The sequence below is a fragment of the Salvelinus fontinalis genome, chromosome 18 (genome assembly GCF_029448725.1).
Source record: "Salvelinus fontinalis isolate EN_2023a chromosome 18, ASM2944872v1, whole genome shotgun sequence".
Taxonomy (NCBI): Eukaryota; Metazoa; Chordata; class Actinopteri; order Salmoniformes; family Salmonidae; genus Salvelinus; species Salvelinus fontinalis.
The window spans coordinates 34,877,039-34,891,743 of NC_074682.1; the positions used below are offsets into that span (position 1 = coordinate 34,877,039).

Here is a 14,705-nt window from a genome sequence, read left to right on the forward strand (position 1 = left end):
CGCATTCTTTGAGTACACATCCTGGTAATCCGTCTGGCCCTGCGGCTTTGTGAATGTTGACCTGTTTAAAGGTCTTGCTCACATCGGCTACCGAAAGCATTATCACAGTCATCCAGAACAGCTGGTGATCTCGTGCATGCTTCAGTGTTGCTGTCCTCGAAGTGAGCATAAAGGCATTTAGCTCCCCGGGCAGATCGCATCCGCCTTTCCCTTTGTAGTCCGTAATAGTTTAAGCCCTGTCACATCTGACGAGCGTCAGAGCCGGTGTAGTAGTATTCAATCTTAATCCTGTATTGACACTTTGCCAGTTTGATGGTTCATCGGAGGGCATAGCGGGATTTCTTTTAAGCGTCCGGATTAGTGCTCCTTGAAAGCGGCAGCTCTAGCCTTTAGCTCGATGCGGATGTTGCCTGTAATCCATGGCTTCTGGTTGGGATATGTACGTACGGTCACTGTGTGGACGACGTCATCGATGCACTTATTGATGAAGCCGATGACTGAGGTGGTATACTCCTCAATGGCATTGGATGAATCCTGGAACATATTCCAGTCTGTGCTAGACAAACAGTCTTGTAAGCGTAGCATCCACGTCATCTGACCACTTTCGTATTGAGTGAGTCACTGGCACTTCCTGCTTTAGTTTTTCCTTGTAAGCACGAATCAGGAGGATAGAATTATGGTCAGATTTGCCAAATGGGTGGGGAAGAGCTTTTTATGCATCTCTACGTGTGGAGTAAAGGTGGTCTAGAGTTTGTTTTGTTAGCTTTTTTTTTTTTTATCTGGTTGCACGTGACATGCTGGTAAAACTGATTTAAGTTTGCCTGCATTAAAGTACCTGGCCACTAGGAGCGCAGCTTCTGGATGAGCATTTTCTTGTTTGCTTATGGCCTTATAGAGTTGGTTGAGTGCGGTCTTAGTGGCAGCATCGGTCTGTGGTGGTAAATAGACGGCTACGAATAATATAGATGAGTACTCTCTTGGTAGATAGTGTGGTCTACAGCTTATCATAAGCTACTCTACCTCAAGCGAGCAATACCTCGAGACTTCTTTAATATAAGACATTGCGCACCAGCTGTTTTTGACATGGCTTCTCTGTTCTGCCTGTGCATGGAAAATCCCGCCAGCTCTATATTTTTTATTTAACCAGGTAAGCCAGTTGAGAACAAGTTCTCATTTACAATTGCGACTTGGCCAAGATAAAGCAAAGCAGTGCGACACAAACAACAGAGTTACACATGGTATAAACAAACGTACAGTCAATAACACAATAGAAAAGTCTATATACAGGGTGTGCAAATGAAGTAAGATTAGGGAGGTAAGGCAATAAATAGGCCATAGTGGCAAATAATTACAATTTTGCAAATAAACACTGGAGTGATAGATTGTGCAGAAGATGAATGTGCAAGTAGAGATACTGGGGTGCAAAGGAGAAGGAAAATATATATATAAATAACAATATGGGGATGAGGTAGTTGGATGGGCTATTTACAGATGGGCTATGTACAGGTGCAATGATCTGTAAGCTGCTCTGATAGCTGATGCTTAAAGTTAGTGAGTGAGAAATAAGACTCCAGCGCTTTTTGCAATTCATTCCAGTCATTGGCCGCAGACAACTGGAAGGAAAGGGAGAATTGGCTTTGGGGGTGACCAGTGAAATATACCTGCTGGAGTGCGTGCTACGGGTGGGTGCTGCTATGGTGACCAGTGAGCTGAGATAAGGCGGGGCTTTACCTAGCAAAGACTTCTAGATGCCCTGGAGCCAGTGGGTTTGGCGACGAATATGAAGCGAGGACCAACAAGAGCAAACAGGTCGCAGTGGTGGGTAGTATATGGGGCTTTGGTGACAACGGATGGCACTGTGATGGACTGCATCCAATTTGCTGAGTAGAGTGTTGGAGGCTATTTTGTAAACGACATCGCCGAAGTCAAGGATCGGTAGGATAGTCAGTTTTATGTGGGTATGTTTGGCAGCATGAGTGAAGAATGCTTTGTTGCGAAATAGGAAGCCGATTTCTAGATTTAATTATGGATTGGAGATGCTTAATGTGAATCTGGAAGGAGAGTTTATAGTCTAACCAGACACCAAGGTATTTGTAGTTGTCCACACATTCTAAGTCAGAACCATACAGAGTAGTGATACTGGACGGGCGGGCAGGTGCGAGCAGCGATTGGTTGAAAAGCATGCATTTAGTTTTACTTGCATTTAAGAGCAGTTGGAGGCCACGGAAGGAGAGTTGTATGGCATTGAAGCTCGTCTGGAGGTTAGTTAACACAGTGTCCCAATGAAGGGCCAGAAATATACAGAATGGTGTCGTCTGCGTAGAGGTGGATCAGAGAATCACCATCCGCAAAGCGACATCATTGATTCATACAGATGATGTCTATTGATGTATATACATCAATAGAGGTGCGGCTCCACCATAATTTGCAAATAAATTCATTAAAAATTCTACAATGTGATTTTCTGGATTTTTTTTTCTCATTTTGTCTGTCATAGTTGAAGTGTACCTATGATGAAAATTACAGTCCTCATCTTTTTAAGTGGGAGAACTTGCACAATTGGTGGCTGACTAAATACTTTTTTGCCCCACTGTATATGTATGTATGTATATATATATGTATGTATATATACAGTGGGGAGAACAAGTATTTGATACACTGCCGATTTTGCAGGTTTTCCTACTTACAAAGCATGTAGAGGTCTGTAATTTTATCATAGGTACACTTCAACTGTGAGAGACGGAATCTAAAACGAAAATCACATTGCATGATTTTTAAGTAATTAATTTGCATTTTATTGCATGACATAAGTATTTGATCACCTACCAACCAGTAAGAATTCCAGCTCTCACAGACCTGTTAGTTTTTCTTTAAGAAGCCCTCCTGTTCTCCACTCATTACCTGTATTAACTGCACCTGTTTGAACTCGTTACCTGTATAAAAGACACCTGTCCACACACTCAATCAAACAGACTCCAACCTCTCCACAATGGCCAAGACCAGAGAGCTGTGTAAGGACATCAGGGATAAAATTGTAGACCTGCACAAGGCTGGGATGGGCTACATGACAATAGGCAAGCAGCTTGGTGAGAAGGCAACAACTGTTGGCGCAATTATTAGACAATGGAAGAAGTTCAAGATGACGGTCAATCACCCTCAGTCTGGGGCTCCATGCAAGATCTCACCTCGTGGGGCATCAATGATCATGAGGAAGGTGAGGGATCAGCCCAGAACTACATGGCAGGACCTGGTCAATGACCTGAAGAGAGCTGGGACCACAGTCTCAAAGAAAACTATTAGTAACACACTACTCCGTCATGGATTAAAATCCTGCAGCGCACGCAAGGTCCCCCTGCTCAAGCCAGCGCATGTCCAGGCCCGTCTGAAGTTTGCCAATGACCATCTGGATGATCCAGAGGAGGAATGGGAGAAGGTCATGTGGTCTGATGAGACAAAAATAGAGCTTTTTGGTCTAAACTCCACTCGCCGTGTTTAGTGGAAGAAGATGGATGAGTACAACCCCAAGAACACCCTCCCAACCGTGAAGCATGGAGGTGAAAACATCATTCTTTGGGGATGCTTTTCTGCAAAGGTGACAGGACAACTGCAACTTATTGAGGGGAGGATGGATGGTGCCATGTATCGCGAGATCTTGGCCAACAACCCCCTTCCCTCAGTAAGAGCATTGAAGATGGGTCGTGGCTGGGTCTTCCAGCATGACAACAACCCGAAACACACAGCCAGGGCAACTAAGGAGTGGCTCTGTGGAAACGTATGATCACAGGAAAAGTATGATCTCTGTAATTGCAAACAAAGGTTTCTGTACCAAATATTAAGTTCTGCTTTTCTGATGTATCAAATACTTATGTCATGCAATAAAATGCTCATTCATTTCTTAAAAATCATACAATGTGATTTTTGTTTTAGATTCCGTCTCTCACAGTTGAAGTGTACCTATGATAAAAATTACAGACCTCTACATGCTTTGTAAGTAGGAAAACCTGCAAAATCGGCAGTGTATCAAATACTTGTTCTCCCCACTGTATGTGTGTATATATGTATGTGTGTATATACACTGCTCAAAAAAATAAAGGGAACACTTAAACAACACAATGTAACTCCAAGTCAATCACACTTCTATGAAATCAAACTGTCCACTTAGGAAGCAACACTGATTGACAATAAATTTCACATGCTGTTGTGCAAATGGAATAGACAAAAGGTGGAAATTATAGGCAATTAGCAAGACACCCCCAAAAAAGGAGTGATTCTGCAGGTGGAGGTAGCGGTCCTGCTGCTGTGTTGTTGCCCTCCTACGTCCTCCTCCACGTCTCCTGATGTACTGGCCTGTCTCCTGGTAGCGCCTCCATGCTCTGGACCCTACGCTGACAGACACAGCAAACCTTTTTGCCACAGCTCGCATTGATGTGCCATCCTGGATGAACTGCACTACCTGAGCCACTTGTGTGGGTTGTAGACTCCGTCTCATGCTACCACTAGAGTGAGAGCACCGCCAGCATTCAAAAGTGACCAAAACATCAGCCAGGAAGCATAGGAACTGAGAAGTGGTCTGTGGTCACCACCTGCAGAATCACTCCTTTTTTGGGGGTGTCTTGCTAATTGCCTATAATTTCCACCTTTTGTCTATTCCATTTGCACAACAGCATGTGAAATTTGTCAATCAGTGTTGCTTCCTAAGTGGACAGTTTGATTTCACAGAAGTGTGATTGACTTGAAGTTACATTGTGTTGTTTAAGTGTTCCCTTTATTTTTTTGAGCAGTGTATAATTATCTATTTTTGCTAACTTTCTATTAAAATGTATTGGCGTGAGATCATTTCTTTCTTTCAGGATATGTATACAGAGTATGTCCACATCCCTGTCAGACCATTTTATTGGTAAACTACACAGTAATGTAAAAGTTGAATTTTTTTGTGATTCAATACACAATATAGTACACTTATCATAATTTGGTTTTAATGCAGAGAGGTTAGAAAAAGTATCTAGATCCTCTATGAGGCTGTGGAGGGATTCTAATTGTGGATTTAAAAGAAAACATGAATCATCAGCATACAATTACACCTTTTGCTTTTAAGCTATGGATTTCTAATCCCTTAATATTATTGTTGGATCTAATTTTAACAGCTAACATTTTGATGGCAATAATGAATAGATATGCCGATAGTGGACAACCTTGTTTTACTCTTGACAGTTTTAAACTTTCTGAGATGTAGCCATTATTTACTATTTTACACCTAGGGTTACTATACATAACCTTAACCCATTTTATAAGAGATTATCCAAAATTGTAATATCATTATATGGACCATATCTGTTTATGGTCCAATAACATATTTAAAATCATCCATCTACCTTGAGGATCTGTGGCGACCGGGACCCATCCTTCAAAATGAGGACACAGTGCCACCCACAGAACAGAAGCAGATGAACCGCCAAAAGCATTTCCATTGCCCTCACCTCGCTTTGTATTATATATAGCTATTTAACAGGATTTTTAAATATTTATCTTTTTTATCTTAATTTCCATAAATTAGCAATTAATATTTGTCGTAATGTATGCAGATTATGCACAGGATTGTTATCTCTTACCAGTATTGCAATTACAAAAGTTACATTTTGGCAAGCAATTATTATTTTAGCAAACAATTATTGTGATTCATCCTATATTGTCCCAAACATCTTTTACTCCCTCGCAACAGTTGTGGGATACACACACACACAAACACTCATACACACTTAACCCCTTTCCACCACAAACAACCATAGACTCAGATGCTCAACAGTTGCACCATCCCAGAGCCCAACTCAAGAAAGGTCTTGATTTACGAATGCATATACAGTTGCAACTGTATGAGAAGGCCTGCAAAAATGGGCAAAATTGGGAGATTTGATTAACCATTGTCACGTCCTAGGTGATGGAGATCAGATATACCCCCTTCCCCTGAAACACCGACATGTGGCCCCCCGTTGTGACCATATTCACAAGCATCTCCGTGCAGTCCGACCTTTGATTTTGTGCCACCAGGGCCACAATAATATGCCCCCTCTCTGAATGTCTGAGTGTGACCTCCTCCCCATGGGTTACTGCAGCTAGTGTTGCCAGTACTGCCAGGGTGGGGGCAATCCGCACCGGAACTCTTTGTTATTGGTCTATTAATATATTTACCACATGGTTATGTCATCATGGAAAGCTGAAACTCCCACTCATGCAAACCTACTTAGAAGGTCCTGTATTGATGAAACAGTGTACAAAACATTAGGAACACCTGCTCTTTCCATGACATCGACTATCCAGGTGAAAGCTAGGATCCCTTATTGATGTGACCTGTTATATCCACTTCAGTCAGTGTAGATGAAGGGGACTAGACCGGTTAAAGAAGGATTTTTAATCTTGAGACAATTGAGACTTGGATTGTGTGCCATTCAGAGGGTGAATGGGAAACACAAAAGATAAAACGTGCCTTTGAACAGGGTATGGTAGTAGGTGCCAGGCGCACTGGTTTGAGTGTGTCAAGAACTGCAATGCTGCTGGGTTTTTCACACTCAACAGTTTCTCGTGTGTATCAAGAATGGTCCACCACCCAAAAGACATCAAGCCAGCTTGAAGCATTGGAGTCAACATGGGCCAGCATCCCTGCGGAATGCTTTCGACACCTTGTAGAGTCCATGCCCTGATTAATTGAGGCTGTTCTGAGGGATAAAGGGGGTGCAACTTTATATTAGGAAGGTGTTCCTAATGTTTTGTACACTTTATCAATTGATTCTTGAATAATAATTTCTTAGAAATGCCTCATGAGCCTAGTTCAACGTGTATACCCCATCAGAACCAAAAATATAAGCTTGTTTTACACCAATGTCTGTATTTGGGTTAAGTTTGACGCACGTTTCTGTTCACCTACAGTGCATTCGGAAAGTATTCAGACCCCTACCCTTTTTCAACATTTTGTTACGTTAAAGCCTTATTCTAAAATGTATTAAATAAATATTTTTCCTCATCAATCTAAACACAATAGTGGTCTGTAGCAACCACTACATAATAAAAGTCCTGATGTCCCATACTCCCGCATCTACGCATTGCACTGGACTGACCACATTTTATGCTCTTGAACTTGTACTGTGATTTCACAATAATGAATACATACCACCAGGCCCAATGAGCAAAAGTGTTGTGTTGGTAAGCACATACTATGTTTTTGGTTGGTGTCAGTGATACATTTATTTTCATTTCAAAATTTGAGACTATAGATACCAATCACAATCCCAGTCACAATCACTTGATGAAAAGTGCTTTGCTGCTTACAGTTCGTAGCCTATGCATAGTCAAAACACAACTGCTTAAGCATGCCAGTAATGATTATTGAGTTGATGAACGGGACGTCCCACCAATCGAGTGCTTATGACTTTGAGTAATAAGATAATCAAACTCAGATTACATGAGATGAACCATCTCTCACCCTCCTCTCTTCTCAACAGATGAGTCTGAGGCTGACGGGCCACATAGACGTTTACCTGCTGAATGACATGGACAGCAACACGATGGTGGAGAGATAAGGAGGACACGTTGGAGGGGTGGATATTAGCAGTGGTAAAGTCAGTAGCTAGACAGGGGTGACCTAACATGGTGGAAGCATGGGACCACAGGCTCAGCCAGTACAGTGCGCCTCCTTCTTTGCCTTAGTGCCAACGAGACCTTTGTAAGTGCCCTTCGTCATCATCTATCCCTTACAAGAAACCTTGAACCCCTCACTTGACATTCCACTAGGCAGGTAGCCTAACTATGATTGGCATTATCTTAAAGTTAGTATCAATGAGTTGTTGGTTTTTATCATGTTGAGCATGCTTTTAAAATTCTGCAAGTGCGCCGGCCTTTTCTCAGGTCAGCATTTCCATATGACTTTGAAACGCTGTTATATTTTTAGATGGGAAATACACAGTATGTATTACACAATTTGTTACCAAAAAGGCAATTTCCTCCAATTAATATGTATGTACAGTACCAGTCAAAAGTTTGGACACACCTACTCATTCCAGAGTTTCTTTATTTTTACTATTTTCTATATTGTAGAATAATAGCGAAGACATCAAAACTATGAAATAACACATATGGAATCATGCAGTAACCAAAGAAGTGTTAAACAAATCTAAATATATGTTAGATTTGAGATTATTCAAAGTAGCCACCCTTTGCACTCTCTTGGCATTCTCTCAACCAGTTTCATGAGGTAGTCACCTGGAATGCATTTCAATTAACAGGTATGCCTTGTTAAAAGTTAATTAGTGACATTTCTTTCCTTCTTAATGCGTTTGAGCCAATCAGTTGTGTTGTGACAAGGTAGGGGTGGTGTACAGAAGATAGCCCTATTTGGTAAAAGACCAAGTCCATATTATGGCAAGAACAGCTCAAATATGCAAAGAAAAAAAACAGTCCATCATTACTTTAAGACATGAAGGTCCGTCAATCTGGAAAATGTCAAGAACTTTGAAAGTTTCTTCAAGTGCAGTCGCAAAAAACCATCAAGCGCTATGATGAAACTGGCTCTCATGAGGACCGTCACACAAAAGGAAGACGCAAAGTTACCTCTGCTGCAGAGGATAAGTTCATTAGAATTACCAGCCTCAGAAATTGCAGCCAAAATAAATGCTTCACAGTGTTCAAGTAACAGACACATCTCAACATCAACTGTTCAGAGAAGACTGCGTGAATCAGGCCTTCATGGTCGAATTGCTGCAAAGAGACCACTAAAAAAGGACACCAATAATAATAAGAAACTTGCTTGGGCCAAGAAACACGTGCAATGGCCATTAGACCTGTGGAAATCTGTCCTTTGGTCTGATGAATCCAAATTTGCGATTATTATTTTTTTTTTTCAACCGCCATGTCTTTGAGACACAGATTAGGTGAACGGATTATCTCTGCATGTGTGGTTCCCACTGTGAAGCATGGATGAGGAGGTGTGATGGTGTGGGGGTGCTTTGCTGGTGACACTATCAGTGATTTATTTAGAATTCAAGGCACACTTAACCAGCGATACGCCATCCTATCTGGTTTGCGCTTAGTGGAATTATCATTTATTTTTCAACAGGACAATGACCCAACACACCTCCAGGCTGTGTACAGGCTATTTGACCAAGAAGGAGAGTGATGGAGTGCTGCATCAGGTGACCTGGCCTCCACAATCACCCGACCTCAACCCAATTGAGATGGTTTAGGATGAGTTGGACCGCAGAGTGAAGGAAAAGCAGCCAACAAGTGCTCAGCATATGTGGGAACTCCTTCAAGACTGTTGAAAAAGCATTCCAGGTGAAGCTGGTTGAGAGAATGCCAAGAATGTGCAAAGCTGTCAAGGCAAAGGGTGGCTACTTTGAAGAAACTCAAATATAACATTTTGATTTAACACTTTTTTGTTTACTACATCATTCCATGTGTTATTTCATATTTTTGATGTCTAAACTATTATTCTACAATGAAGAAAATAGTAAAAATTAAATAAAATAGTAAAAATAAAAACCCATCAATGAGTAGGTGTCAACGTTTGACTGGTACTATATGTTGTAGATTTTTTTTATTTATGAGAACAAATAACTTCACTTTGGTAAGAATTGAGAAGATATAGAATACTTAAAAGGGCCAAGTTGCTACATAAATTGTGTTGCATATAAATTAATATACACTAAGTGTACAAAACATTAGGAACACCTGCTCTTTCCATGACATAGAAGGACCAGGTGAATCCAGGGGAAAGCTATAATCCCTTATTAATGTCACTTGTTAAATCCACTTCAAATCAGTCTAGATGAAGAGGAGGAGACAGGTTAAAGAAGGATTTTTGACATTGAGGGTGAATGGGCAAGACCGGTTTAAGTGTGTCGAGAACTGCAACGCTGCTGGGTTTTTCACGCTCAACAGTTTCCCATGTGTATCAATAATGGTTCACCACCCAAAGGACATCCAGCCAACTTGACACAACTGTGGGAAACATTGGAGTCAACATGGGCCAGCATCCATGTGGAATGCATTCAATACCTTATGGAGTCCATGCCCCAACGAATTGATGCTGTTCTGAAGGAAAAAGGGGGTGCAACTCAATATTAGGAAGGTGTTCCTAATGTTTTGTGCACTCATGGTATATCTATTGATTCTTGAAGAATATTGTTTCTTAGAAATGCCTCATGAGTTTAATTCAACTGGTATACCCCATCAGAACCAAAAATATAAGCTTGTTTTACTGCAATGTCTGGAAACATTGTAAAGGTGAACAAACTCTGAATATCCTCGATACGTGCTTAAAGCTATCATTTTGATATCTTGGAAGGTCAGGGCTTGCTTTAATAGCTCGGTCTATGAATTTGCGTGGTTACATTTCTCCAGGCCCATACCTCAGCTTTTTACAAAACACAGGTGGGGTGACGGCTTTGTTATTGTTTAGAATGTCTTTTTTTTAATCTAACTTCCTAACCTAATTGGTCAGGCACTTGGAATATATTGGCCACCATCTTTATTTATTTTCAAAAGATATGCATGCATATGCACCCACTGCCCTGCTTAAACTGGGACAGGGGCGCTCAAAATAATTATACATTTTAACAAATGCAATTTCACACCCAAGGCACAAATAGATATATTGGGAGTACTCATTGAAAATCTGTTGTATAATTTGACACTTTTACTAATTTCCTGCTATTTTGGTCAAAGCACCTCAGTAAACATGTTGCTTTGGCTTTACAGTGAAAGGCATCAAAGCCCCCGTCATGCCCAAATTATCCCATTACCTGAGGATCATTTAAGGGAAAGGACAATGTGATACTAACCTTTCTGTGAAAGCCATTGTTTTTGTTTGTACAAAACTCTACCCATTGAAGTGTAAGTTGTCTCCAAAGCCCATAACAAATGAAAGATGTAGACCTTTTCTGCTGCTTGGTGCTGTCTGAAGTCAGTGTCACTGCTAAATACAGTTCCTGATGACAATATGAATCAACCATGACACAATAGTGATCAATGTTGTTTCCATCTACTGACATTGAGTGTAGAGCATAAATATAAGGTCTCTGCATGTGCATGGCCACCACTTTAGTCAAGTTATTACTCTGGATTGTTTTATGTCATTCTAACAGGAATCATCCACTGTAAGGTATATAGTTAAACTGATTTTATGTACTGTAGAAAGCCAGGTCAGTACTTGTAATTTGTCAAGTAGATATTTTTAAGGAAAACCAAAGTAACAGTTTGGATGTTACAAGTTTTGTTGATACCATACATTTTGTATGAATAAAAGTACAAATTATGCTCAAAAAAAATATTTTTCAAAGTACAAACTCATGAACAGTGAGGCTGGACAGAGTGAGCCCCTGAGCTCGATAAGTTTTTTTGCCAATACTTCTCGTTAGACAAGTTAGTGTGTGGATAGTTAATTGAAAGTACAACCTACTTCTGTACCTGTTCATGTAGAATATATATATATATTTTTAAATCACTCACTCACATGTCAAAGTAAATAAGCTATATACACACACAATTAACTCTTCATGGCTAGGTTCAGTGTATGGATTAACTATAGTAGTCTATGGGTTTAGTTACCTAAAAGGTGATATTTTACTAGTGGTTTACAGCAGCTGTCTAGCAGAGAGAATGATAAACAGAACACACAATGGATGTGCTGGCCAATTACCTGACATGTATATACTTTTTCAAAGTGAATGCCAGATTGAAATGCTACTAAACAAAAAAAGACAACCTCATCCAAAATATACAGAAAAATATAAACGCAACATGTAAATTGTTGGTCCCAAGTTTGATGAGCAAAAATAAAAGATCCCAGAAATGTTCCATAAGCAAAAGCATTCTCTCATTGTGGGCACAAATTTGTTTACATCCCTGTTAGTGAGCATTTCTCACTTGCCAAGATAATCCAGCCACCTGACAGGTGTGGCATATCAAGAAGCTGATTAAACAGCATGATCATTACACAGGTGCACCTCGTGCTGGGGACAAAAGGCCACTAAAATGTGCAGTTTTGGCACAACACAATGCCACAGATGTGTCAAGTTGAGGGCACATGCAATAAATGCCCTTTTGTGGGAAAAAACTAATTCTGATTGGCTGGGCCTGGCTCCCCAATGGGTGGGCCTATGCCCTCCCAGGCCCACCCATGGCTGCACCCCTGCACAGTCATGTGTAATCTATAGATGTGGGCCTCATTAATTTATTTCAATTGACTGATTTCCTTATATGAACTGTAACTCAGTAAAATCTTTGAAATTGTTGCATTCATATGTTTGTTCAGTATAAATGACTTGCCATCAATGGAATGTTACTTTGACAGATATGATCCATTCTAGGACTTCTATTTCAAAAAGTACAATGCAGGAATGGCAGGCTTGATGCGTTCTCTGGTCAAGCCAGTTGCTGATTGGCTGGTAGGCTCACTTGCTGTCTTTACCCAGGTCCTTGTGGGCACTGTATTCTTTGTACATGGAGTAGATCACCCCTACAAATAGACAAACAAAGTCATGTTCGTGGTCTATTATATGTTAGTGTGTAAGGACAACACAGTCAGTCTTGTGTGGTACATGTTTCCCCTGTAAATTGAGAGAGATATTAGCCGTTGGGCCTGTGTATCTGTTATACAGCACATATTGGATTAGGATTTACCTAATGTCATTGCGCCTACTATAAAGCCTTGAGCTCCAACACGCATATGGATGAGGTGGACTGACATCTTTGTGTTCCCCCGTGACTTCAGCCTCCACAGACCAAAGGCTACCACTGCAGCACATCCTGCCATGCCTGTAAAACACACACATGGGAAATGTAATGATGACTGGGTGGGTGTAGGCCTACCCAGTGCTCGACTTGGACTGAAATAGGTGCCGGTACTTATTTTGGGTACCGTTTACATTTAGGTGCAGGAGCTCCACAATAATTTTGAACTGTTATTCTAGGAGGTGCAGGACCTCAAGCTGTAGAAAATTTGAGGTGCCAGTACTCAGTTCCGGTGAGCTCCTGCCCAAGTCAAGCACTGGGCATAGTGGAGTTGACAACCGGATGCATTCGGTTTTCAGGGACACAGCTAATTCAACCTAGCTTCCGTTTCCACGTAAAACCTGATGTGGGAACTCCACTACTGAGTTTGTTTTATGCCTGCTACGTTAGGTTACTGGGTGTATGATATCTAACCATAGAACCAGGGTTGGAAGAGTGGATTGCAATTTATTCCATGACTGACTGGGATTCACTCAAACATGCACTATGGAAAACCTCCACTACAATGAAACCCAACATAATTCCTGCCCTTAAATAGTTTTTAAATTCTACAGCTTCACTTACCTATTGGGACAAACGGCGACTCCTTTGCTTTCCTCATAAATTTTGATTCAGTCTCATCATCAAATGATGAAAAATTGTTGTTGGAGGACATGGTAACTAGGAGGAAAGAGGGGCAGACATGAGAGAACTGGCTTGATGGATCAATAACAGTCCAATTTATATTAATGTGTCATACGGACTTGCTAAAGTAATGTATAGTTTTTCCTTCAAGTCCATTAAAATTGCAATAATTTAATCATAATTTATATTCCATATACATTGCTTATAACACAACATGTCCTTACACAACATACTAGCTACGTGACACATAGCAGGAAAACGCCTTGAATTTATCTGTTCCAGTTTACTAATCAACTACAGTACAGACTCACTACTAGACCGATGGGTCCCCAGTTCGAGCTTCTGCCCGGTGACTCGCATGTTAAACTAACAGATGATGTTTGACAATCATTAGTCACCGCTTTGTTTTCATAACAAGTTATTTGTCGTCGTGACCTTAGATTGTCACCTAAAGTTAATAGCTACTAGCTAACATCCCTTCAAAGGACAGAATCAGGGTTTATCTGGCAATAAAGGATGGTTCAGTATTCACAACATAATCTCTCAATATTGACATTACACAGCCCGTCGAGTGAGCTTTAACGTTAGTAGGTTAATAACTCACATTCGTCCTCTGTCGAACGATCCGGTTAAATGCTGAAGACCCTCTGATCGGCTACCTGTTGCTGTCTATTCCAACCTTCGAAGTTAAGTCAATTTATCGCATCCGTAATACGCAATTGGCATCCAATAAATGTTGCATTACCGCCCCCTACCCAGACTGGAGTATAACTCCCTTATACTTCGCTTGAAAAAGTAAACAAATAAAACAAATACCCTACCATCTAACACTACACTCACACACATTTTTTTTTTTAATAATAAAATATATACACAATACTCCAGGATTTAAATCTATTTAGTCTTCAGGCCAACAGCTTGAAAGGATGGGACACAACCACTTAACACACCCTGTAACTCTGACCTTAAGTCTCGCACACCCAAGTACCTTTCTGCAGCTACCACCACAACCTCTATTTTCTGCTATTTACATTCCATCCCTGCAGTACAGTTGATAACCATTGCTATAGATGCCAAAAATCCAATCTTACTAAAACATATATACACTGCTCAAAAAAATAAAGGGAACACTTAAACAACACAATGTAACTCCAAATCAATCACACTTCTGTGAAATCAAACTGTCCACTTAGGAAGCAACACTGATTGACAATAAATTTCACATGCTGTTGTGCAAATGGAATAGACAAAAGGTGGAAATTATAGGCAATTAGCAAGACACCCCCCAAAACAGGAGTGAT

The 14,705-nt window shown here is 40.6% G+C and overlaps 2 protein-coding genes across 2 annotated transcripts in view; one reads left to right on the plus strand and one right to left on the minus strand.

The window, feature by feature from the left end:
- The window catches only part of LOC129815385 (natural resistance-associated macrophage protein 2-like), a 41,275-nt gene extending 30,348 nt beyond the window's left edge, over positions 1-10,927 (plus strand). The window contains exon 17 of the mRNA XM_055869162.1: positions 7,494-10,927. Within this exon, the coding sequence (XP_055725137.1) occupies positions 7,494-7,571 (78 nt within the window). The 3' untranslated portion in view covers positions 7,572-10,927. The remainder of the gene's footprint in view (positions 1-7,493) is intronic.
- On the minus strand, positions 10,500-14,174 carry LOC129815386 (HIG1 domain family member 1A, mitochondrial-like). The gene is made up of 4 exons (XM_055869163.1): positions 14,009-14,174; positions 13,345-13,440; positions 12,670-12,804; positions 10,500-12,505 (listed from the first exon to the last, which is right to left on the minus strand). Exons 2-4 carry the CDS (start codon positions 13,433-13,435, stop codon positions 12,441-12,443), a joined length of 291 nt encoding a protein of 96 aa, XP_055725138.1. The 5' UTR covers positions 13,436-13,440; positions 14,009-14,174; the 3' UTR covers positions 10,500-12,440.
- Between the last annotated feature and the right edge of the window lie 531 nt (positions 14,175-14,705).